The sequence below is a fragment of the Cydia amplana genome, chromosome 17, assembly GCF_948474715.1.
Source record: "Cydia amplana chromosome 17, ilCydAmpl1.1, whole genome shotgun sequence".
NCBI lineage: Eukaryota > Metazoa > Arthropoda > Insecta > Lepidoptera > Tortricidae > Cydia > Cydia amplana.
In genome coordinates, this window is record NC_086085.1 from 5380373 (window position 1) to 5407982 (window position 27610).

Below are 27610 nucleotides of genomic sequence, written 5' to 3' on the forward strand. Positions count from 1 at the left end.
AGTGTAGGGGACAACAAAAAAAAAACGCCCAGGGGAGCTGGGTGTCTAAGGCAAGACATAGAGAAAAAAATACATAGAGTGCTCACTCCATACATCAGTTTTAGTACCAAAAAGGCTATTAGCATCTAGCATCGAGTAGCGGAACTATCAGTACTCCTACTTGACAATAGATGTAGCACCGACCGGAAAGTCTTATCTCAACAGCATAAGACTTTCCGGTCGGTGCTACATCTATTGTCAAGTAGCAGTACTGATAGTTATCTCAACAGCATAAGACTTTCCGGTCGGTGCTACATCTATTGTCAAGTAGCAGTACTGATAGTTCCGCTACTCGATGCTAGATGTAGACACTGAAATTAATAGTCTGAACTAATGTACGGAGTGAGCACTCTTGTCTTATTATATTTGTCTATGGGCAAGGTAAGTAATTGCAATTGCAGTGCTGGCTGCAATCAGTGCAGTGGGTGTCTGCGTTGGCGGACAATGACTAATGGCGGACAAATGGCGCTGCTACATATTTTGACATTTAGGAACAAATTATAAACAATATACTTCAAACTATCTGGTTGGTGTTCTTGTTTCGGTTCAGGGCAAAATATTTTAAGCACTTTAGAAATGGAACTTGAGACTGAGTATTTCTTTTAATTTCCATTATACTGGACCTTTCTTGGCGCACGTGCACTGTCTGCATTTGTCATTGGTAACATATTTAAATTATATGATATGCACCAAAGAAGTGATGAATATGATCATTATATGATATAATTATCATACTCATGACTTCTTTGGTGCATATCCACAAACAAGGAATGTATGTATGTATGTATTGTATATTCCTATATTGTCAGTGTCAGGTCAAGTAGGGCGACAGAGTTTTAAATGGCTGTGTAAGCCAGTACGGAAGTGGCAAACATGACCACAAGCCAGGCAGGTGTAGTGTGCCCGTGGCGGACAGATGATGCGCTTGCCTACTTGCGAGAGTCTTAAACCATAGAGAAATATAGTAAGACAAGAGTGCTCACTCCATAAATCAATTTTGGTACCAAAAATAATATTAATTTCAGTGTCTACATCTAGCATCGAGTAGCGGAACTATCAGTACTACTTCTTGACAATAGATGTAGCAGCACTGACCGGAAAGTCTTATGTTGTTGATGCTAGATGTAGACACTGAAATTAATAGTCTTTTTGGTACCAAAACTGATGTATGGAGTGAGCAATCTATGTATTTTCTCTATGCTTAAACCAAGCTTCTAAACAAAGTACGGCTGATAGGTATGACAGTGACACGGCAGTCATTCTATAGTTTCTTGCAACAGGGAAGTATTGTATGTCTGTGGGCGGCCGTACCACGCACAAAGGAGATCCTTGGCCACTGGACACAAAGCTTGTCTTATTTTGTAAGCTTTCTTATAACTAGCCCTCGTCAGTAGGTATTGCTACAAGTCTTTCATAATATATCAATGCATCAATAAGCCAGCTGTCGTATGTATTTTTTCCTGGGATTCTTGACAACTGTTTCAAATTGGCTGTCATAACTGAAACTATATCATGGTAATACAGTTTAGAAAATCGTATCTAATACTTGATGAAATTGGCCTCGGACATGAAAACTTTATGGTTTACAAGTACATCTGTAAGAGCAAACAGGATAGTCTTAAAAGTTACAAACATATAATACATTAAAAATTATAAAGACTATAATTTCATAAAAATCAGAAACCTCACTCACTCACTTTTGAACCCAGTCTCACTTAACTGATCTGATTTACGACCATTCAAACAAAATATGGCAATAAATACGAATAAATTAATAAAAAAGCAATGACCATAATGAGCGCTTGATACTAATGTTTACCGAGAGATAATTGTCGAAACTCGTATCACGATTCCCGTTGTACACCAACGTGCACTCTAACTTCATGGACTAAAGTTCGTTTTAGAAGAACACGAGTGTAATATACGGCGTTTTGGAAGGTTTTTCAGGTTAGGAGCATATAATATAATATACAGCTTATAGATATTTCTGAAAGGTCGTTAGACTCGTTAATTCATATATGTATTGGGATAATTGATTTATGTTACATTCGTGATATACTTAAACGATGCAAATGAATTTTTCGTGTCGCGAATTAGTTTATGGGATTCATAAAATCCATTTTGTCCATATCTTAATGGTGTTGGTAATTTGTCATGTTATCTCCGGTAAACTTATTGATTAGAGTCTGTGCGGAAAGAGAAGAGAAGAGTAGTGGAATGTATGGGGCCCAATACATTCCAAGACTCTAAGTATCGATCTAAGTATTTCATCTTTTCAATGTATAGTAACTATAAATCGTTTTGTTTGAACTAGAAGTTATATGTTTAATATATTAACTCAAAATACACTCGCTTTTATTAATCCTTCAAAGTTCAAGTGATATAGGTACCTGCACCATTTTGACTTGTTGGAATTATAACTTTCTGCAGTTTTTAGTGTACCGCACAAATTTTGTTCGCGGTACACTTTTTTTTTTTATTTTATTTTTCCGCTGCGGAAATATGTCACACGAAGTTAACGTACCTTATTTTCCTTTATTAGGGGTTTTCCTACCATTAATTCGTCATACTTTCTATTCATTATTATCAATGAGCACTTTAAGTGGTTAAATGTCAACGGATAAAAATGCCGTTAGTCAAGAAACGGCTTTTAACTAATTTCGAGCGATGGAAAGGTCGATGTTGATGAGGTAGGCCCTCTAAATTCATAAGCCGAAAGAACTCACCGATGGAACGAAAGTGATGACGTCACGAGTCTTAGCGCGCCTTAGAAGGAGGCGCCTGAGTCACCGCAGCCTCAGGCTCGACATTTATGGTCGCAGCCAGACGACCCATCCAAACAATCTTTAACCTTGTCGCAATGCAATACGAATTATTTTTATGCAACAAACTGCACTGTTTCAAGTTCTGAAAGGGTAAATTATTTACTTAGTATGATTACTAGTAGGTCGTCTGTGAAGACTTTCAAAACTTTCGAAATTACCCAATTGAAAAATGTTTGAAAAATATTTCACATCATATTTGTATAGGAAATTTTATTTGTTGGGTACATTTTCCACAATTATCTCTGTTGGTATTAGATCAGGTAACCCTGCCTTATGGTTGGTTGCATTGCACTTGCAACAATAATTCTCAATTCTTCTCTGTAGAATTTAGAAAAACTTTTAGTTATAAAATAAAGAATCTGTAGGTACCATAGAAAAGTGAAAGGAGACTTTAAGCTACGATTATATCTAATCTTTATGTAATGTGACTATTTATCCTACTGACACGCCTACATGATATGGTTGATTAAATACCTAACAAAAATTCTGGCGTACCATCCTCTAGCCTAGACGTATTACGTATACAAAATTGAAACTTATTTCCAAGGTGTAAGTACCTAAAATTGTAGGTACCTAAACATTGACACTATACCGGTAAATATACATATATGTATGTAGAAGAAAGTGGGACAGCTCTGAGCATATTTGCATATTTGGCTAATTAACGTTCACCTAATTTGATCCGGTAATTCTGATTTTGATTTTTACTCTCGTTGAGATTTCCGCAATGTTGTGTTGATGGTTGATATAAATAGCTAAGCAGTGGATAAGCAAAATGAATCTTACTCAATTGATATCTCAGAATAACGTAGGTTTAGCGTAGACATCCATTTCTCTAGAGATCTTAACTAAAACGACACTTTATCACGCTAACCACAAACTTCTTGAGAGAATCTCAATATTGTCTTTTCAACAATACGATATCTAAAACTCGTGAATATAAACCTTATTACCGCGGCATAACTATTATTTCTTAAATAACCAGTTACACTTAGACAAATCATATATACCGTTATCCAATCCCTTGCCAATCGATTTTGCGTCATACGTCGGAGTTATTAAGGTAGTGGTTTTCAAACTGAGGTGTAGAATGAGTTTGGTAAACCGGGGTCAAGTAGCGGTAAAGCACTAAGGTCAGGGTTGGGGAGGCCACGTGGTGGTTGCTAGGCGCCCAGGGCAGCGACAACAAACAACCCCGTAGGACATTCGGCACCCGGTCTTGGGGTAGTAAAGACGGTTACAACTTCTTGCTTGAGAAAGTTCGTAGTGTTGTTTAACGCGTGTAAAGGAATTTGCTACGGAGTTTTCAGTTATTACCAATGTGAAAATGTTGTCTAGGTACTTGTAGTGGATATTATATTTATAAACGAAATAATTAATTTACATTAGACAATGACTAACGAATCATGAAATGGACCGTACTTAACTGATTAAAATTATCACTTTATTTCGAAACAAACCTAACTAACTAAATTAATTATTTTAAATATCGCTATTTTAAAGTACAATCATACTAACTTAATCCAACCTAAATAAGAACTACGTAACAAAAAGAAGTGATCCCTATCCCAGTACCGTTCCCGTCAAAGTCCCGCAATGGAAACCAGAGACATGTCGCGTTCTTTAGACAATGTGCATTGGTGGCAGCCAGAGCACTGGAGGACAAAAAAGCTTCGGAGCACGTCTTCTTTATCATTAGAAGGAGCAGACCCAGCCGACATAAGAAATGGCTGGCTGACATTACCGGATCCTAAGGTATGGATCATTATACTTTTAGTCTGATATCTCTGATATTCTCGATAGACACCGCAACCCCAGACATGTCCCATTTGCTGGACAACGGGCACTGGCAAGAGCCACGGCATTGGAATATGTGAGGTTTTACAGTTCGTATCTTATGTGTCTTTGGAGAGATCGGACCCTGCTGACATTAGAAAAAATGGCTGCCTTTTGCTGCATCCGAAGGTATAAGGATCATTATCCAAGTTCTTCTAAAACTTCCGAAATTTCTGGCCGACATTACCTGAAGATGAAAAAATCAGCTTGAAATAATCTCAATTATTAGAACACAGAAGTTAAAACAAAACTCTTTTAGGAAGTCTATCAGCGGCAGTGTTTTTCATTTCACAGTCATCGATTACTGATCAAGGCCTCTAACGAGCCTTACCTCGTTGGTTGTTTTATTTAAATTTAGCTTAAATTCTGACTAGATCAAGGAAATATTAACACTGCTTTCAGAAAAAAATAGTCAGATAATATGAGTAAGACCACAAAAAATACACAGTTGTTTAAATGGCGTAATTCTCTGATTCATTGCCGACCTTAACTTCTCTATTAGACAATCCCAACAACAACCATAACATCATCAAAAACATAGAGAATAATATTAGATTATAACTTTCAAGGTATAATTTGTAATCAATAAAAGAAACTAGAAATACGTATAAAGAGCTTGAAACGAATAAATTGTATACCAATCCATCAACACTTTGTTATCTATGTCTGCGTCAAAATTATTGATTGGTAAATTGAATACCTACTTTTTACGGTAATATAAATGTTTGTTTGTGCGACCTTGGCGCGACCTGACTCCACAGGGTGGAACATCAAACGGTGGTGTTGCGTCAACGAGGTCTCTTTAAATAATGAAGCAGGCAAGTAATCGCTATACTCTTCACAAGTTTATTAGTTAAACTTAGTGATTCAACTACTTGTATAGTCGGTACCCTAATATAAGTACACAACACAAAACAGCTAGTATGGCGGCTTGGGTATTAAAGTTGGGGCACTTACTGTATATCGGGTTAATAGTACAACATCCATTTTGTTACGAAACATATGTCCTTTGACGTTCATCGTCAGTTTGGTTACGGTCGCCGACTGCCTTGTAACCGGACCACACGTGACGAAAATGCTCATCTCACTTACATACAGACACACAACAATTAAAAAATTGTGCTCTACATCGAGTGATTGACACCTCGGTAAAACCTCTTTTAATAGTGCTACTTCAAAATTTAGTTCTCGCTGGTGAGACCATTTTTTTTAACTATTTGACCCAGGCTCTCAAAACAACATTATAAGGTTTGATATATTTACATATTATATACTTATCAATTTGTAGGCGTCCTATTAGTAAACTATATCTTTAAAAATACCATAAAAGGTACTACAAACTTTCTATGGGGCTCTAATGATGGGGTTTAAAAAATTGTAAGTGCTACGAAAATACATTGTTTGAAAGACTTGGTGTCCTCTTAAATAATTAAATGGTTTTCCAGACAGTGTAGTTGACATTTATAGCGTCATTAAATATTTACTTTCCAATGTCAAGTGACCAATTAAATACTGCCATCAGCGGGCTACTCACTTTTTAGGGTTCCGTACCCAAAGGGTAAAAACGGGACCCTAATACTAAGACTCCGCTGTCCGTCCGTCCGTCCGTCCGTCTGTCACCAGGCTGTATCTCATGAACCGCGATAGCTAGACAGTTGAAATTTTCACAAATGATGTATCTCTGTTGCCGCTATAACAACAAATACTAAAAATCAAATAAAATAAATATTTAAATTCAAAACATTCCAGATTTTTTCCGTAAACAAAACTTTACAGAATGTATCAATTAACTATATATCGGCGATCTTAAAATCAGACAGATCATGAAATTCCTAGGCATACCGTAAATCGTAAAAATCATTGTTTTGGTCCCTGAGTCGGCGGAGCGGGGCTCCGAAACTATTCTACCTAGGTAGGTATCTAGTGGCATAATATCGTCAAAATATTACACAGTAACTTTACGATCGGCCTGTTTTTACGATAGGCCGCCGACATATCTTGTTTCCCTTGTTGACTTAAAACTTATACAGCAAACAAAGGATTTACTTACATGTAGGTACAAATATGGATTTAGGTACTCGGGTCGCGTAGGCTCAGAGGTTACTTGTTTTGACTTACATCACAACTTATTTTACATACTCGTAACTTGGGCGCGCGGTTAAATGTGACTCATGTATTGTATGATTTCATTTAAGGATAAACATGCTTGAATCCACACTTGCTTTTGTTGTATTTACTCATTTTAATGTAAACCATTTTAAAAATGTAGGGCTTCTGCAGATAATCTAATATAATTTTATATCTTTTGGTCATAAATTCTTTGTTGATGAAATATAGTGCTCTAAATTTATTTTTAGAATGTCTGATATATTGCAGAATTTACATAATCTCCTCGGCAAGGTCCAAAGCCCAAATAAGGCACATCTGTAGGCCGAGCTACTGAGTCAGACTGTCATCGACCTTACGATGCAAATCACAGGGCAGTTAAAGGCAATACTTGATCAAAATAAAGGCTAGACTGAATGTAAACTTATCTAGCTGCTCTGCCCACATTCACCCACTAAGTGGTTTCATAAACATTTTGATTAATTTTCCTTGTTACCTACGCTATCAATGATATGATGATGTGATAATATAGGTAGGTATTTAACGTCTTTATAGTGATGCAGCAATTACTGCAATTTATAGATAAAACTAATATGTATTTAAGTTACCTTAACATAGGTACCTTAAATAAAGAAATATTATTACGTTAATAAAATTCAAACTTATATTGAACCTAATAAATTAAATTTAGCACCAACTCAATAGAGTCACGTTAAGATTTATACTTACGAACGCTGGTTTTCAAAATATTTATAGTGATAATGCTCTTAGCCCAGAACTTTTCATAACCAGGTGTCGCCTTTAATACTCTCGAATTCTAACAAATTGGAAGGTATGGTAGGTATCAAATTTGTGATAGATTTATGCATAAGTACCTATTGAGACATGTCAGTAACAATTGGCAGACTTGCACCTTGCTCAGCCTATACTAGGCGTAGGCATCAACCTTGGGCCATTAGCATACGACACTTCCGATCGATTCCCTCCCACGCCGACGGCGCTGTTAAAACAACTGTCATTCATGTTTATTGTTATTTTGTTGTCCTTTCACTTTGTTTCGACAGGAAAAAATGGAGTGATGTTATTTCGCTCGTGGTAGGATTATGTTGATCCGTGATTAAATTATTTGAAAGAGACGGACGTAATGTCAACAGACCAATATTCAGAATTTATAGACAATATAGACGTGCATACTTGTGACGAGTGTTAATATACTATTATATGCATTTATGAAACAATAAAACACGTGACCGCATCATAGCGGCCGCTAACAGCTGCTTGAATGTGCCAAACATAAGGTTAGCGGACTGGAAAATACGAAAAGCTTTATCCAGGAAATACGTTGGGTCATTATATCTTGGAATATATTGCTACGTAAGCAAATAATTGACACCATCACATATGTATGGCCATGACACTGATTTTGGTCGCACTTTTGATATTTGACAGGCAATCTTTGTACACTGTAGATCTGTGGTTTACCCAGTGCATAAACTATGAAGGCACCTACTTGAACTAGACTTTATATTAACGTGTTCATTAGCTAAACCTACTCCCATGGACCTAGAATATTATAGGTTCATGCCTACTCCTATAAATTTGGTGTTATTGCCTACCAAATCTGGTTACCAAACGTTGCTATTCAGAGCGCGTCCTGTCGCATTAGCAACTCGATTATGAAACTTAATACGATTGACACAAGGCTGGTAATTAACTGACGACTCGGGCCACAATTAGCATGTCATGAGAACTGCGATCGTGCGCGCGAGAATTCGCGATTGAATAACTTTGTAATTACGAACAGCTTGTAATTAAAATTGAGTTGAACTGTCGGATGTATATCACATATATGTCACACGAATCGGTTATAACGTATTGTTTAATATGACAGCGTTTTACACAAAAATAAAACGCTAATTAAATAACTTACCATATTCGGAACCTAAAGTAATATATTGAGAGTGGCAACACTGTAGTTAGTCGTATTGTCCTTTTCTAGCATATACGTCCATCTCTCTCCCACACCCCCACCACTTCAGGCAGTTGCGTTTGACAATTTTGACAGTTAGAAACAAACGCAAATTACCTCATTGTCTCAAAATTATACATATTTACACCAGGCAGGATTAAAACTTTAGGTTCCGAATATGGTAAGTTATTTAATTAGCGTTTTATTTTTGTGTAAAACGCTGTCATTAAACAACTGTACCGATATTCGGAACCTAAAGTAATATATTGAGACGTGTTTGTTATCGCCTGGTGGTGGGAAGACGCCAAGCCAATGTGATTATACATGTACTTACATATTATGTATATGTAATATTATTATATTAGGAGTGTTTAATTAATTAATTAATTATGTAGTACACCCTTTATTTTAATACATGTGAGGAGAGAGGTATTTAGTAAAGCATACAATTTTATATACCATTATATTATGATACTAACTTTCCATTTTATATACGTATTTAATGTAGGTACTTATAAATTTTCAACGAAAATAAGTGAGTCACCACAAGGGTGCTATAGTACTTAATTATATGTATGTGAGACTATGTAAAAGAAGATAAGTCAGTCTACTCTTCAGGGAGCATACAACATCTGTGATATGGAGTGATGTAATTAAAATATGAAAAGATAAAAATCATAAAGTACTCGAGTAGTTTTTATTTATAACTCCCAATTATTGACAAATTTGATAATAATTATCTAGTAAGGTAAGCAGTTGCAGGATATAACAAGGACAAGACCTTTCTTATTTCCAGAATCCCTCAGGATTAAGTAGACGAATATTTTAAATATTCGTTATATCACTATCACTACCCACAAAGTTAATATTGGGTAGGTACTTAATAAAATATCATAGGGAATACTTTTAATGATTTTACTGAATTCTTTTAATGACTGTGAGCCAGTGTGAGCTATTTATTTGGTTATAGCTATAAAATGCATTTAATCGTTTGTACGCTTTACTAACGCGAACGCGAGCTAATGGACCTAAACAAACCTTACTTAAAATTGTGAAGGTTACTTTGAGAGCTTAAGCCATATCATAATACTCATGTGGGCACTAGTTACGATGCTTTTTGGTGCTCTTGGCGTTCAAATGGTAAATGTAGAATTGCCACAGAGCTTTATCAATGATATTTGTATAGGTGCAGCTCATTCTGCTTATGTTCATGTTTAGCTATCATCAAGTGACCTTAATTGTACTCATTATTGTCTATATATGCAGTATGAGTAGTTTACCTTATCTGGTGCCTACTAGTAGACATAAACTTGATTGTTTCTGAACGCTAAAGTGGCTTAATTTATGTAAACCATTCATAGACATAGCTTAATTCTGAATATTCAGTCTTCTCTTTCCAGATTAAGAATAAGGTACTTAATTCGAAACCTTAGCTCATCGCATATGTGTTTTTAACCAAAATGAAAATTTGTGTTTATTTTGTGATTTTACATTATTTGCAATAACTGTGCGGAACCATGGGGTCCCCGACCTTTTGCCGGGCACCCGTGGGCCCAAAGCCAACAGCGCAGATGCCGTTTAAGAGGAACCTCTATTTTATCCAATGCTAGGGTCAACACTTTGTCGAATATATTTGATATTTATGTATATTTATCCTCCTTATGACCTAAGGGTAGGTAATTGTAACTTTTTGATATCAAATATACGCAGAATAGTCAATTATTTTGTATTCTGAAGTGCATATAATATTACTGGATTTGGGCCAGTGTGCTTTTGTATACTATATTTCTGGCCTACTATATAGGCTAGTCTATTAACATCCCGCCTCCTGGAAGGCAGTATACAGACTTCTTAGATATATTCACGGTAGTGCTAAGAGTGTGGACCTGGTTTTCCGACACTTGACTGCATGAGATTATTTTTTCAGGTCTCGAGCAAGAAGGGTGCCTAGATAGGTTGAGGTCCTCAACTTGTGGATTTGGTAGGAGCAAGACACAGACGGGGTGTAAATTAGTTAATCCACCATGTTTCAAGAGATTCATGTGCATTCATGCCTTCAGGTTACACTGTAGAGACAGACTAACACTTTGGCAGAGTTTTGCTAACATATAATAAATGATTGCATTTGTTTGGGTGTACAATTACATGTTCCACACCAAAAACATAATTATTTATATATTTCAATCTATTTTTGAAAGGTTTGCGTTTCAAAATAGCTTCGCCTTTTCGCAAGGCGTGCTCCTGTTCCCCTATTTTATTGTGCAAAGCGAACAGTATCACAATGCTATAATTTTGTATAAATTGAGAACTAGAGGGTCATGCCCTAGACGTGACCGCCCAGAAACTGTGCTAGAACCGTTCGTACAAACCATTCAGTCACTATTTTTAAAAACCTTTTGTAGTGGGTACATTCCACGGTCTTAAATTTATTAAACGTGTAGTATCAAACTATGACAAGTCATGATAAGTGAAATAAGTGACAACAGTATCTGGTCCGTGCATAGAAGCACTTGCCCTTGAGGTTAGGGCATGGGTAGTTTATTATAAACTTAATCCGTGCATAGGAGCACTTACGATACAGGTGGTTTAAAACTTCCAGGGTCACAATACAGACACAAGGGTGTAAAATACATAATTCATAAACGCCCGTTAGGCCAGTTTTGTATATTTTATTTCAAACATGCTTGTGCAGCACCGCCAGCACATGATAATTTTCCTAATATACCATGGCAGTCAGGGATATAATAATTATGTAAAAAGGTAGGTAACCTTGGTCATGTCGTGTACATAGGTAGGTACTCGTAAACATGTTAACTGAAAGACAAGTGCTCTCCAGCCAAATATAATTTATGCAACTGTGAGCTGCTCTTACATTGGGATCATATGTATTTATTTCTAGTCTGTCATATTGTAGCAGGCCTAGACTTCAAAGGTTTGTAGATGTTTATAGGGCCGTTAAACGGACCCTTTGTACACCTTGAGCAGGCTGTTTGTTTCACACCATGGGTAATATATATTGTAAACATAGCTTATTTCAGAATGGAATCGTAAGCTCTGTCGTGTCGTGAGCTTACCGAGCCTGATTTAATTAGAGTCCACAGATTGTATGGAACTTGGAGGATTGACCACTCCTTATTCTAATTATCAATATTCTGCCTGGGCTTATAGTCGAAATTAGGTGACTAAATCTCTTAGTATTATCTATGCCACCCAAGTTATGAGGCTTAGCGTCTCCAGACCACAATTTTATATTAGGGTGCAAAGATTTTTTCCATCTTTAAAATAAAAATGAGTCGAGATAGGCCTGGAATCTTAGGTTTTTATTTTACCTATTATAATTTTAGAAATGTTATGTAAATGGAAAGCAGTTTTCACTTTTACCACAATTAATTAGCCCAATTTCGGGTTTAGCCAATAGGGTGTTCGGGACCCTTGAAATAGATTGGTAAACAAAAATGAAAACTCTAATAACGAAGCCTTGCCTATTTCGACTGATTTTTACCCAAAACATTATTTTAAACCATTTTTACATTCTCTAAAAAGAGATATTTACAACTCAATCTTTGTAATATTTTTGTGATTGTGGTCTACTCGCACGCCTGTGTTATGACCATATCATTTATATTTCTGTGAATATGTCTGACGTGCCTTGCGCAGGCTTACATAGGTTATAATATCATCATCAATAACTTGACGTCAGTTTGTGAACGAATCAAAGATTCTTTTGGCACACCTTACGCAGGTGTAAACATGGCAGCCTTGCGCAGGTTTAGATAGGTACATAATATATTGGTTTCATCACAAATAACTTGACGTTAGTTTGTGAACGAATCAAAGATTCTTTTGGCACACCTTACGCAGGTGTAAACATGGCAGCCTTGCGCAGGTTTAGATAGGTACATAATATATTGGTTTCATCACAAATAACTTGACGTTAGTTTGTGAACGAATAAAAGATTCTCTTAGGCGCACCTTAGCAGGTGGAACCATAACAAGCGTAAGTTTAAGAATAAGTATCATTCAAATCAAATACCCTGAGTTTATGGGTAATATTCCCTAAGTTGCGGGTTCCTTGCTCGACAAGGTGAAAGGCTTTACGCCGGCTTTAACAGGCACTTTTAGAAAGTGTCATTCACGGTGACGCGCAGATTTGCCAAAACTAAACTTTAACTCTACAGTTAACTAATATAATTTGACAATATGAACCAAACCATGCGTCTTCGTCAATGAATCAATCTAAAGATTCCCGTATAGTTAATGCCCTTCCATGTCACAGGCTTCCGATTTTATTTGAAACGTTTAATTTAAGTGTACTATTTATGTAGGTAGGTAAGTAGGCTTAAGAATTGACCCTCTTGTATGTAGTTACGTATAGAATTAATAATCAAGTTATTCAAATTCAAAATAACACAAGCACATATAGCACCTACATGCAAGAGTTCTTTTCCTTAACCTTTAAAGCTGTAAGTACCTGCTAAGTTATATATTTAAGTAGGTACCTACCTACATAAATCAAAGATCTAGTTGGAGAGATATAAGTTGATAGATACAGAGTGAAATACTTCACGAATTCGCATGTCATTCTTGCGCAGAGCCATGCTAATCTCTCTCTATGTCTAGTCAGATTTAAGTTTATGTACTGCCGAAGTACTCACTTTCCACAAAAATAAATGCAATGTTTGCGATGTAGGTTTGTTCGTTACCTTGTGTCCCTTAGAGCGGAAATATCGTCGACTCCTATTCGGGTACACGTTATTTATCAGCAAGTTTATTACCAAAAAATTAATTTTGCAATATTATATTAACCCGGAACGGGATAAAAAGATAAATTGCTGATAGATACTTGGACAGATAAAAAACCTACACGTCTATAAGCTTCTACCTTAATACGTAGGTTCTACGTAACACGTATTAACTATCCGATCCATTCGTATTCGAAAACACAAATCACTTGAAAGGGTATACCTCCACACATCACCATTTAAGTATTATATAATTTCAACCATTATTATACACACACAAAGATTTAAACTAACAAGACTCGGAAGAGACTTAATAAAATTAAATTATAATGGTGACACGTGCACGCTTTACCAGCTCGATGTGTTTTCTACCATGTGTTTTAGTATTTTCATTGGCATAGCCACGGTGCGCGCAGGCAGCCTTTGAAAACACTTGCACATCACTATTCCGGATCATTTTTATTTGCTAGATAGTTTAACGGACAACTAAATTTAAATATTTATTTCGAACGGCAAAAGCCGTTAGAAACTGTTTTTCAATATAGTCAGCTAAACTGGGGTACAAATTCAAAAACTCACCAGCAGTTTAGCTTCACGACCTTCCAGATGGAAAAACAGCAAGCCAATGAGGTAATTTGCGTTTGTTTCTAACTGTCAAAATTGTCAAACGCAACTGCCTGAAGTGGTGGGGGTGTGGGAGAGAGATGGACGTATATGCTAGAAAAGGACAATACGACTAACTACAGTGTTGCCACTCTCAATATATTACTTTAGGTTCCGAATATCGGTACAGTTGTTTAATTTTGTATTTTGTATATTTAATCTGTAGTAAAGAAAATGACTTAATTTACCAAACAGTTTGTGTAGCAATAATAAAAGCGTTATGGGCATCGTCACGTAGTTAAACACTTGTGTAGATAACGCCGGTCAGTAACCCGAAATCGATTATTTTATCAAACAAGCTAACCCATTTTGTCCATGAAGCCTTAATAGGAAACACATAGATAAACGTTTTCCATTCTGAACAATGGACATCGATTCATTTTATACCTTATTTCGCCCACGTTGATAATCTAAACGTAGGTATTCTGTTTGTTTTTATTTTTATTAAAATGTACCTACTCCATAACCATAGTATCAATGTTTTAAATAAAATCCGTATTAGTCATTCTAGTTTATACATACATGGAGGGAATAATAGAACTGAATTCCATATTTTTACTGGCATAGGTAGCAAATAACTAAAATAAATGTTACAACTATACTGTACCTACCTTAAATATAGGTTAGCATGGCCGCCAAGACGAGACAAAGGGCAAAAGGCAGTGCATAAGTATATTGTTTAGCCAGAAATACTTCAAATACTTAGTGACGAGTCGACATATTACCTAAAATATTTTCACGTAGCACATTATCTTATGAAACACGTCCTTATAAACAAAACAGACAAGTCTATTACCGTCGATTAGCCGTATAAGGACCCTTTCGTCGCCCACGCAGCTGCCAACAATTTACTTGTCCTGTCACTACCAATAGATACTAAGCAATAAGCATTGTTCTTGCTTCCGACCGACAAGGTTATAAACAACGGGGGCGTTTTGCAGACTATTAGTTACTTCCTGATTAGCTTGTAACGAAAGTTACCGTTTCAGGACGTCCGCTGGCGCGGTCGGACGGAGCGGGTGAGCGAGTTGACGAAAAATAACGAAAAAATGTATGAGCAACGCAAGCTGGCGCGGATGCGTGCAAGGATTTTATCTACAATGGCACCCGCGTGCGTGCGCCCGCTCCGTGCACCCGCGCCAGCTAGCGGACGCCTTCAAAGACAGTATTTGTTCTCCAAGACTTGATGGGCTGTCGTTAGGAAAGCAAACCCACTACATAGGTACATTTTCGTAAAGAGTCTACAAGTAACGATCTGGATAAATGCCCGTGCGTGCGTAAGTCCATTAGACTGTAATTTGTCTTTCCTGTTTCTGATACGGATTTGAGGATTTAAGAGCATTTAACCTCATCAATTTTAGTAAAGGACTAAACTACGTTGGTCGGATGTGCGTATTAAGATAAAAATTCTTCATAACATAACCCATTAGCCCGCACGTAATATATGTACCTTCTATAATTAGAAAAACAAAACGCTTAGAAAGAATGATCGCTGTAATGTTAAAGTATAACGCTATGTCTCATAAAAATTTTCATGATTCGAAAACACGCATGTGACAGCTCTAGAGTTGCACGGTACTTTTTTACCGTCAGGTACGGTAATTTTTTACCGTTTCTCTAAAATATTACTTACACGAGGCTTTGTATTTGTCTCAGGCGCGGTTCCAACAGAAGCAGATGCAAGAGCGAGAGCTGAAAATAGCTTCGCTGTACGAGGCACAGCAGGCGCGAGCACTGACACGTGTACGGCACTCGCCGAGCGAGACTCTCGTGCGGCGATCGCCGAGCGACAGTCTGTCCAGCCCGCCGCAGCCACCTGTGACACATCAGCCCGGCAAGGTAACTTGTACACTCCAAGACTCCAACAGATGCAGGAGCGAGAACTGATAGCTGATAGCGTCGCTGTCTACGAGACGCGACAGGCGAGAGTCTCGTCTGGCGATCGCCGAGCGAGAGTCTCCCATTCCGAAACGAAAACCTTTGTGAGAAACTTCCGCCATTATACACCTATACGTATCTCCTCTGTTTTCATTCAGTTCCACCAGCATCTTGGAATTTAGGATGCTAGACTCGATGTTATTAATTTGCAGACCGAAATAAGATATACTCTTATTTGGCGCAGTCGCGTAGGATGTCATTTGTAGTTTTAATGTTTTCCGGTGGTCTTACTTTAACACGGTGTCTTTAATACCAAAGGTTGCATCCGTCGGATCATGGTATCATCCCTATGTTTTCAGTATATTATCCTTGCAACTTGCATTCAATACCTTCCCAATTATTTTACCATAGCAACATAAGACCATCAACTAATTTCTTCCAGGTCCGTCAAATGTTCGAGGAGCGTCGAACCAAAGGCATCGACAAGAGCTACCCCCTCCAACCAATTCAGAACACAGAGCGCTCGCGCAAACCATTACCCAACGGGTTCGCCAAAGTGTCCAGTACCAGGGTCCAGAACGTTCAGAACGGGACGGAGCGGACGGATCGGACGGATCACAGGCAGAATGGGACGAGGACGACCAGTCGGGTGACAGAGAAGAAGTCATCGCATACGAGCATCAGCTCGCAGAGTATGAAGAAACATCATGTAGTAAGTTTTTAGTTACCAGTTAACCGGCCGTTTGTCTAGACTCTAGAAGCTGTACGGATATGATGGTGGTTCTTGTCTACGTGACAGCGTGATAAAACGGTGTCCGTCACTTTCTATCCCACGGTGTTAAACAGTGACAGTTATTTTATCACGTGGATATCTCTAAGATCGTTACAGGTACAAACTTATCGTATTCGCGACGACGGTAAATATATTATTTTTTATTTCAGAAAACTGAAGAGATCATAAACAGATCAGGGGACCTTAACCACAACCACCAGCCAGACCTTAATGCTGTGAAGGAGGCTGTAAGTTTCCATTCTTGCCTTACAGTCATATTTCGATATGTCTCCTTCATATTCTTCAACGTAGAATTATTTTCAATCCAATACCGGAACGATAGATATCCTTACAATCGAATCTTGTGAAATAGGTTATTTGTGTCGAGTCAAAATCGAATGGACTTATCAAGCTCGGTCCAGATTAGACATATGCTCCATTTCAGTATGTTTTCAGCTCATAAGCAATGGACTGGTACAGGAAGTGGACGAATTAGACGGGCCCGGCAACATGCTGGAGGACGAGACGTTTCCCGAGGCGCTAGCGCCGGTCACCCCGCGCGACGACCCGCCAGCCAGGCCTCCTAGGAGGTGAGACAACCCCATAGACTAGGAATCCTCTAGACGGAGTTTAGAGCAATTATTTCATGAAACCGATGCTGCCAAAAATACGGGGGTGCGTGGGGACGAGGTGAGCGAATCGCGTGCCGTGATTGGTACGTTCAAAGACACGGACCAATCACGGCACGGGATTGACTCGAAGATGGAGTAAAACTACCGTATAAGTGGCAGAGGGGGTAGCGTTACTATGCACAGTCTAGAGGATGTCTTGTCTGTTGCCAACCCCAACCCCCAATTAAGTGTGACATCGGCCCCTATTTCACCACGTTGACAGGTGCGACAATAAAACATCACTATTGCTGACGTCACAGGCATCCATGGGCTACGGTTACAACGTACCATCGGGCGGGCCGTATTCCTGTTTGCCACCGTCATTGTATTATTTAAAAAACTTTATTTCATCGGTAAAAAACAGATATTGCTCCTGCGAAGTTTATGACAATTGTCACAAGATTTAAAAGAAATGACAGGAAATGAGTTCTGTGTCGGAGTCTCGTGACAATTGTCGTGTTTGTGTGTTGTCACCGTGGTGAAATACTTAGGGGATTATTTTTTTCATTTGATTTTGATTTTGACAGCTCATTCTTCAGTAATTGAACTCACTAAATAAAAAAAATATTTCTTTCCACATTCACAGGAGCCCGATGGCAAAGACAACCCCCTCCACCACCATCACCGCCACCAAACCAAAACCGGCTGCCGCCCCCGCCGCTCCCCCCAGGAGAACCCCCAGTGGAAAGGTAAGTTTTTAGGGTTCCGTAGCCAATGGCAAAAAACGGAACCCTTATGGATTCATCATGTCTGTCTGTCTGTCTGTCCGTCTGTCCGTCTGTCCGTCTGTCTGTCCGTCCGTATGTCACAGCCACTTTTTTCCGAAACTATAAGAACTAGGTATACTGTTGAAACTTGGTAAGTAGATGTATTCTGTAAACCGCATTAAGATTTTCACACAAAAATAGAAAAAAAAAACAATAAATTTTGGGGGTTCCCCATACTTAGAACTGAAACTCAACAATTTTTTTTTTCATCAATCCCATACGTGTGGGGTACCCCATGATAACTTTGAGCAATCGTGACAGAATAAATATAAAAATTTCTTTAAAACTTGACACTTATCTTCGCGTGAAAGCGTTATCCAACTCTACACGTTTTCATCTGTGGCAGGCGTGGCGCACTCCGCGATTTCGTCGCTTTGCTACAGGTAGCTAAAAGTACACACGTTCCGGCCCCAATTTTGGGGAAAGCCATAAGCCGCGCGTGGCGCTGTCGCCACCTAGCGGCCATATCTGTGCTGATCGTAAGAGACGCGTTTTGTTAGAGAGCGAGTCTTCTGTACTTAGTACTATTATTTATTCTGTGTCTGTGGAAGCAAGTAGTCGGCAAAGAGTAGTATAATATACTTGGTCAAACAGATCTTGTCAGTAGAAAAAGGCGGCAAATTTGAAAAATGTAGGCGCGAAGGGATATCGTCCCATAGAAAAATTGAATTCCGCACCTTTTTTTTACTGACAAGATTTGCTTGACCAGCTATATATATATATACCTACAGTAGTCGGTCAACGAGTAAAAGTTAAAAGTTTTGTATCAATAAAGTTCCAAAAATTACATTTAACCTTTTTATTATAGCAACGGTGATTTTGCTTTTGACAGGCCGAAGTTTTAAAATATTACGAAACACGCTTCAATGTCAAAAGTCAATCAATAACTCATCACAAACATCTTTTAAAATGCACAAGTGAAATAAAACAATCAAAACGGCAAATAATATTAAAAATATCAAGACTGTAATAGTGTTTATAACGTATGGATTAAACGCCACTAGGTATCTATATCACACGTCAGTTGACAAACTTCTTTAATTTAATAAAGTTCGTTTAAATGGATGGAAACATTTAACTGTCTCTATTATCTACTTACATTTTTTTTAATTAGTACCTACCTATTTCGTGCTTTCGTAATTCAAGAGTTAGGTTGACCTATCACTGAATGTTATTACTACTTATGTATCACTCATGTTATTATGTTATCAAATATATTGCTAAATGTTATTAAATTTATGTCGTCTAGGCATCGGAGAGCAAGTCCCAGGGCTCAATGGCAAACAGAGGTCCAAAAGCAGCCACTGTAAGTAGCAACTGACTACCTAATCTAAATAAGCCGCAATCGTACTTAACGTTAAGTACGAGAAATAAATAGAATACATAAATATAAACATTAGATAGATTAATACATATCTAAATAGAAAACATCCGAACCCAAAACCACAAGTTTCGCAAAAATCGAATTAGACTAATTAAGGGTCGGTCGACTCGATTGCACCAAACCGTCTGGCACCATTAAAACGTTTGAAATTTTTTATGTACCTATGGGAAATTTCATAGCTCCTGACTGTCTAACTAAAGTCTAAATTAGTAACCGTAAATCGTAAAATGACAAACCGCGGTATTCGGAAAACAAGATCCGTTCTAGACTAGAGAACGATACGATATGTACTAGATACGTTGTAGTTTAGATTTCAACTAGTTCTCTTTACTGAACTAGCTCAATTCGGGCAACAAATGTCACTTTTACGTTAAAATATCGTAATAATATCTTGTGGAAATCGTTCAAGAGTATCTCCAGAATCGCGGAAATGTCAAATTTGACAGGCTCTAATCTTAAAAATATCGTTGTTGTATCTTGGTGATGTCTAGTTCAAAATCCGAATCGGGCCCACTGTATATTATGAGTTTGAACCTGTACCTACCTATATTATACATGTTATATTGTTTTCGTTTTCAGGTAGGAAGTGGTACGATAAGAACTACGCCGGGGGTAAGCTCTAATTCTAACTTTCAGAGTTAGCTTTCTAAAAATAAGTGACTTCAGGACGTAAAATAAATCCATACTAATCCATACTAATATTATAAATCCGAAAGTGTGTCTGTCTGGCTGTCTGTCTTTCTGTCTGTCTGTTACCTCTTCACGCTTAAACCGCTGAACGGATTTAGTTTAAATTTGGCATAGATATAAGTAGTTAGAGTTCCGGGGAAGGACATAGGATATTTTTTATCTCGGAAGTCATCCCTAAAGAAGGTGAAAAGGGGGGTAGAAATGAGAAATTTAATGAAACGCCTGTTAATTGGTGTACCTAAGCAATTAAGCATATCATACTCCAAATTATTGCCATTAGTTAAAACTAATCCAGGCGCTACACTTACTCTAACTGCTGGAACTAATTCCACGCAGACGAAGTCGCGGCAAAAGCTAGTTAATTATAAGGTCCTACCTAGGTAGGTAGGTACTTAACCGCTTATCGCACTATCACATCGTCAGGTGACAAGCAAAAGTCACTAAGTACCACCACAAGTACATAGCCATAGTGGACCATATTAGTACGAAAAGAAGGTTGATTTTTGTTTAAATATTTTATAGTAATTAGTGACTTCTGCTTGTCACCTGACGACATTAACTTTATTAATTTCCCTATGTCAAAAAATAACAAGTTTTAATTTTGTCAATGAAGGTAAACATTGACTGTCTGCTGTAATAATATAATCGTCTTTAAATGCGTCTGATTTACCGAGTTCGTCTATAATTGCAGAGTTCTTCGCAAGTGAAGCGCCTGGCAGCGGCGTCGTCGTCCGCAGCGGGCGCCGGCGTGCCGTGCAGCGTGTGCGGCCGGCGCTTCGCCGAGGACCGCCTCGCCAAGCATGAGGGCATCTGCCGCAGGGCGCAAACCAAGAAGAGGAAACCTTTTGACGCACTCAAGCATAGACTCGCGGTAAGTACCCCTATTGATTGTGAATGTCGATGACCGCCTAGCCAAGCATGAGGGCATCTGCCGCAGGGCGCAAACCAAAGAAGAGGAAACCTTTTGACGCACTAAAGCATAGACTCGCGGTAAGTACCCCTATTGTGAATGTCGATGGACCGAGGACCGCCTCGCCAAGCATGAGGGCATCTGCCGCAGGGCGCAAACCAAAAAGAGGAAACCTTTTGACGCACTAAAGCATAGACTCGCGGTAAGTACCCCTATTTTGAATGTCGATAGACCGAGGATTGTCTCGTTAAGAACGAGGGCATCTGCCGCAAGTCGCAATCTAAGTGTAAGGCCTGAGAGGACGTTCGGAGCGGAGCGTTCGGCGGGGCGTGCAGCATTGCGTCGGGCTCACAAGTGATTTGAGCAGCGTGCACTAAGGCCGCTTCTATACGCTTGCATTTGTTTAACATGCACGCCGCACGCCCCGCCCCGCTGCACGCCCAACTCGAGCGTCCACTCAGGCCTTACACTAAGAGGAAACCTTTTGACGCACTAAAGCATAGACTCGCGGTAAGTTACGTTCGTCCGGTGATGGTGTTAGCAGCCGCTTCATGGACCGCCTTACCAAGCATGAGGGCATCTGCCGCAAGGAGCAAACCAAGAAGAGGAAACCTTTTGACGCACTAAAGCATAGACTTGCGGTTAGTGACGTTCGTCTGGTGATGGTGTCCGCGGCCGTTTCGCTAAGGACAGCCTTGCCAGGCATGAGGGCATCTGCCGCAGAAACCAAGAAGAGGAAACCTTTTGACGCACTAAAGCATAGACTCGCGGTAAGTTACGTTCGTCCGGTGATGGTGTTAGCGGCCGCTTCATGGACCGCCTTGCCAAGCATGAGGGCATCTGCCGCAGGGCGCAAACCAAGAAGAGGAAACCTTTTGACGCACTAAAGCATAGACTCGTGGTAAGTTACGTTCGTCCGGTGATGGTGTTAGCAGCCGCTTCATGGACCGCCTTGCCAAGCATGAGGGCATCTGCCGCAAGAAGCAAACCAAGAAGAGGAAACCTTTTGACGCACTAAAGCATAGACTCGTGGTAAGTTACGTTCGTCCGGTGATGGTGTTAGCAGCCGCTTCATGGACCGCCTTGCCAAGCATGAGGGCATCTGCCGCAGGGCGCAAACCAAGAAGAGGAAACCTTTTGACGCACTAAAGCATAGACTCGTGGTAAGTTACGTTCGTCCGGTGATGGTGTTAGCAGCCGCTTCATGGACCGCCTTGCCAAGCATGAGGACATCTGCCGCAAGGAGCAAACCAAGAAGAGGAAACCTTTTGACGCACTAAAGCATAGACTTGCGGTTAGTGACGTTCGTCTGGTGATGGTGTTAGCAGCCGCTTCGCTGAGTACAGCCTTGCCAGGCATGAGGGCATCTGCCGCAACTCAATCCAAAAAAACTGCGTGAGTGACTCGCGATAAGTGACCGTGTTGTGTTTTAATTAACTGTACAGATTTAAAGTGTCAGCAAAGCGCTCTTGAGACCCCCTGGAGTGGCAATCGTTTATTATTGTAACGTTACCATCAGGCAGGCTCTATTTCTTGTTTGCCATCGATGAGGCATAAAAAAATTAACGGGATTTTGATTTTTGTGTTTAGGTTGGATCTTCCCAACCTATTTACCTATAAACTTTGTAGTAAACGCGTATGGTCATTGATCAAAATAGACAGCTGCCAAATAAACCTTTCATTTTTGTATCGCTATTTAGAACCAAAGAATTTTGCAATACCTATAAAGATAAATGTATACATTACATACATACCTACCTGCAAAATAAACAGACGCAATTATCTCCAAAATATTCAAAAGAAAGGAGAAAATATGGTAGGTATCTACCTAATAATTGAGTTATTCAGTTACTTTGCCGAAAAGTACCTAAGTTGTCTATAGGAACAATGGATTGGTAGTTTGCCGTAAATCATTTTGTGAATGCCTAGCAAGTTTTGGTAATGTCACCTTACTTACTTTATATACCATGTAAAATATAGCACCATAGATACGAGGGCGGGATGATAAGTTTCCGAAACGGCACAGAAATAAGACAATATATATAAATGTTATATTTTATTTTTCAACGTAGGTCCCTTCTGAGTCCACGCACTTGGCCCAACGTTTCTCCAAGGCTATTATCCCATTTCTAAAAAACGATTCTTCGAGTCCCTCAAAATACCTATTAACAGCTTCTATGACTTCAGAGTTCGACGAAAATTTTTGTCCGCCTAGCCACTTTTTGAGATTTGGGAACAAATGGAAGTCGCAAGGGGCCAAATCTGGTGAATACGGGGGATGAGGTAACAATTCGTAGTGCAAATCTTCGATTTTAGCCATTGCAATTTTAGCCGTGTGAACAGGGGCGTTATCCTGATGGAGTAAATTTTTTTTCTTATTTAAATGAGGCCTTTTCTCTTTGATTGCGTTATCGAGGTTTTGTAGCAGATCAGCATAATATTGGGCGTTAATGGTTCTTCCCTTTTGAAGGTAATCCACGAAAACCAGTCCTTTGGAATCCCAAAATACGGTTGCCATTACTTTACCGGCTGACAAAACCACTTTTGCTTTCTTAGGGGCAGGTTCACCCCGATTTGTCCACTGCCTAGACTGTTCTTTTGTCTCAGGCGTGTAGTGGTGGATCCACGTCTCGTCAACCGTTATGTAGCGACGTAAAAACTCGTTAGGATTATGCCTGTACTTCTTCAAACACTCCGTCGAAACATCCTTGCGGGTTAGTTTTTGCTCGTCTGTTAAGAGACGCGGCACCCAACGAGCACAGAGCTTGTTCATTTCCAAGTGTTGGTGCAAAATGTTAAAAACACGTTCTTTTGAAATGTTTACCATCTCTGCTATTTCCACCAACTTCACACGGCGATCATCCAATACAATTTTTTTTACTTTGTTGATAATTTCCGGAGTCGTTACCTCATTGGGCCGTCCGCTGCGGGGAGCATCTGTACAGCTCTGCCGACCACGTCTGAAGTCGACAACCCAAGTGTGAACTGTGCTTAAAGAAGGCGAAGAAGATCCTAAAACGCGATCCAGTTTGGTTTTAATTTGTGTTGCAGTTTTGCCTTTCAAAACATAAAACTTAATTACCGCACGCACTTCCGATTTTTCCATTTTCACGAAAATGAATACAGTTTTTCTTTAGGTCGCTTTAATATATTATTATTTATATTATAAAAACTTGATATTGCTTCCGCATTAACGTAAAAGCCAAGAGGTTAGAATGACATTATTACTTTTTTAATTATATTTTTTTTAATCTTTCATTTCGGAGACTTACCAGCCAGCCCTCGTATATTTCATATGGAAAACTTTAAAATGTAGGCAACTATTATGGCCTCTACAATCGTCCTCTAAGTACTTAATCGCATGCCAAATAGATTGCGGCATTTGGTCGATCGATTAAAATCATTGCTCCTACTTAGTCGGCAATTATCTAAAATGCCATTTTAAATTGGTTGCAAGTTGCAACGTTTGTAGAAGCCTTAATTAATACAAAAGCACCACCAACTAGATCCAGGAGTAAGTAGTTTTGTGGTAGTATTTATATGATTTATTTTTATTGTTACATAAAGGGCACGGATGCAGCGGAGTTCAAGGCAAGCTATTTACGTAATTAAGCATGCCACCTGCTTGTTTGCTTGCCAGAACTCTGTACAAAATGGTAATCTAATTCAATGCAATTAGACTAAGGAGCTGACTCAGCACTCAACACTCAACTAATCTTAAAAATTGTCTGATTTGTATACTTGCATACATAGACGTAGTATTTTGTATCTTAGAAACGGGCAGTTACTTCAATGCACCTTAAAATAAGTTTAAACTTTGGTTATGCCTTATGTTTGCCGCACTTTTTCAAATGTAAGTACCTATGCAACCTTTGAATAAAGATAACGTGTCCACCGTGCGATCTTATTATAACTCATTACATTCCCTCAGGGTACGGAAGCGGAGCCGTTCATAAGCAAACTGCGGAAGAGTAATACCGCGAGCAACGCTGCGCCCGCCAAGCCCAAGCCGTTGAACAACAGCTGGAGACAGAAGCATGAAGAGTTCATCCAGGCCATCCGAGCTGCGAAGCAGGTGCAGCAACATCTAGCTGCTGGAGGTAAGGGTCTAGACATGGGGTACCTAGGGTGTATAATTATTACGGCAATAGAACACTTAAGAAACGGTTACTTACCCTATTTACTGAATACTTTGCCCGCGGACATAGTAAAAGAGCCCAAAAAAGTAGATTTATCTAAGTAGATCTATAGGGGAATGTTTTGCCCTATAGAATAGTCATGAACATACCTACTTAAGTATTATAACTCCCAATGTAAGCCTCTATTACTTATATATAATATAAATTTAATTAAGTATAGAATAGTGAGACTCCACAGTCAAACAAATGTAGTTTTGTGGAGCTTTGCCTAACAAGCCGATAACACACGCTTGGATAATCGTGGATAACTTAGGGACTCTCACACGTTACTGACGGAAACTACTTAAGGCCCCTGTACACAATGGGCCAGCGTGGGCCATTCTGGGGGACGCATTTATGCGTTAGATCCCTCTAGTGAGACTCCACAGTCAAACAAATGTAGTTTTGTGGAGCTTTGCCCTTAACAAAAAAGTTGTAACTTTTGTGTAATAAATAACTAAAATAAATAATAAATGGGTGCCAAACTTACCTTTTAAACTGTCAGTAGCCACGAAGGTCTGTCACTACCACAGAACATATTAAAGAGGTTAGAACGGCTATCGCGCGCAGTTAGTATCGGAACCGGTGTCGCCGCTGGTTCCTCTCCACATTTACTAACACTCGCGCAACAGTAGTAAAAACTTGTGTGCGTGGTGAATGGATACGCCTCCTTTAGACAGATTTGATGTCTGGCTTCTTAATCTGAACGTTATTGTGGCGCAAAAGGGATGTTTACGTTTTTCGGTCAGCGCGGGCGAGTACTAGCATGCGAGCGTTTGCTCATAACCGGCGGCGACACGTACCCTGCTCGCATCGCCATTCTACTTGTTCTGTGGTCACTACACTCGACCTTACTTGTAAGTTGGAAGGCACGAGGCACGAGTTCAGTGACTGAAGAATTAGTTTATACCAGGGCCTTTTCATCTTTCCAGGCAAACTAAGCGATCTACCGCCACCCCCGCCTTCAGAGAACCCGGACTACGTGCAGTGTCCGCACTGCAGCCGCCGCTTCAACCAGGCCGCGGCCGAGCGCCACATCCCCAAGTGCGCGTCCTTCCAGTTCAACAAGCCCAAGCCGGGCCAGGGCAAGCCCAGCAACTCCAGACGCCGGTAACACAGCCGGGGAACTTAGGATACTGAGGACTATGAAACTTAAACCGCGGTGATTTTAAACCGCGTGTAGTAGTATATAAACCTTCTAATCATGGTCCAAAACAAGACGGACAGTGCCTAACAAGCCGATAACACACGCATCGATAGTCGTGGATAACTTAAGGACTCTCAGTCTCACACGTTACTGACGGAAACTACTTAAGATCGGTTTTCCTAGGATAGCGGTGCCGTCATATAGCGGCCGTCTCTATACTAAATAATACGGCTAAATATGGATGTCGTAGTATTTGTATGGAGACGGCCGCTATATGACGGCACCGCTTTCGGGGGAAACCAAAGCTTTAGACATTTATTTTTTCTGCCGCAAAATCCACTTCACTTTCTAACAAAGAATTAACAACAAATAATTGATTTGTAATTTTAGCTTGCTAGTTCCTAAAGGACATTAGATCTCAAGCGCAATGTCACCTTTTTCAGAAAAATAACGATGAATTAACGAATTATATTTTAACTTTTACAATATTTAGCGTATACTAGTATTTGATTAAAACAACCAGTTTTCTTCACTTTTTATCATTAATTCAGGAGTTTCAGGACAAATAGGTACGTGTTAAGATAACTTTACCTACGACACAAAGATAATACAACTTATTAAATTGTAGACCAATTTAGATATTTAAAATTCATAATAATGATTAAATTTGCCATACAAATATTGGGACCTAATATTTAAGAGGAATTTTGGAAATCTCGAAGATTATTTTTAGCTATTAATTAATGTAATATTAGTTAACAGTGAGATTTTTATAATAATTATTTTTTGCCTTGACACAGTCCGTGATGTGATGGGATAATATTATGTATTTGTTCGAAATTTGTTACTTTACATACAATGTTGTGCAGAAATTTTGCTTTTTTGATGTTAACATGCTGTCATAGACCCATTAAAATATACTTTATTAATTTGAAGTTTTTATACAAACCATGAAACCGCAATCCCTTGGTTAAACAAAAATCCGCTCCCTATTAATATAGGCTTCATTTTCACTAGTGCGTGCTCAGAGGGA

General features: G+C 39.0%; 1 protein-coding gene and 1 non-coding gene across 2 annotated transcripts; one reads left to right on the forward strand and one right to left on the reverse strand.

Moving 5' to 3' along the window:
* The first annotated feature begins 4462 nt into the window (after positions 1–4462).
* Positions 4463–26592, forward strand: LOC134656049 (zinc finger C2HC domain-containing protein 1C). The gene is made up of 11 exons (XM_063511564.1): positions 4463–4619; positions 15837–16019; positions 16501–16770; positions 17001–17078; positions 17287–17420; positions 18088–18190; positions 19518–19586; positions 20232–20264; positions 21034–21213; positions 25184–25352; positions 26363–26592. The coding sequence occupies exons 1-11, from the start codon at positions 4476–4478 to the stop codon at positions 26542–26544; spliced, it is 1545 nt and encodes a 514-aa protein (XP_063367634.1). The 5' UTR covers positions 4463–4475; the 3' UTR covers positions 26545–26592.
* LOC134656166 (U6 spliceosomal RNA) lies at positions 13323–13426 on the reverse strand. The gene has a single exon (XR_010097482.1). It is a non-coding gene; the product is annotated as a U6 spliceosomal RNA (small nuclear RNA).
* Positions 26593–27610: the final 1018 nt, after the last annotated feature.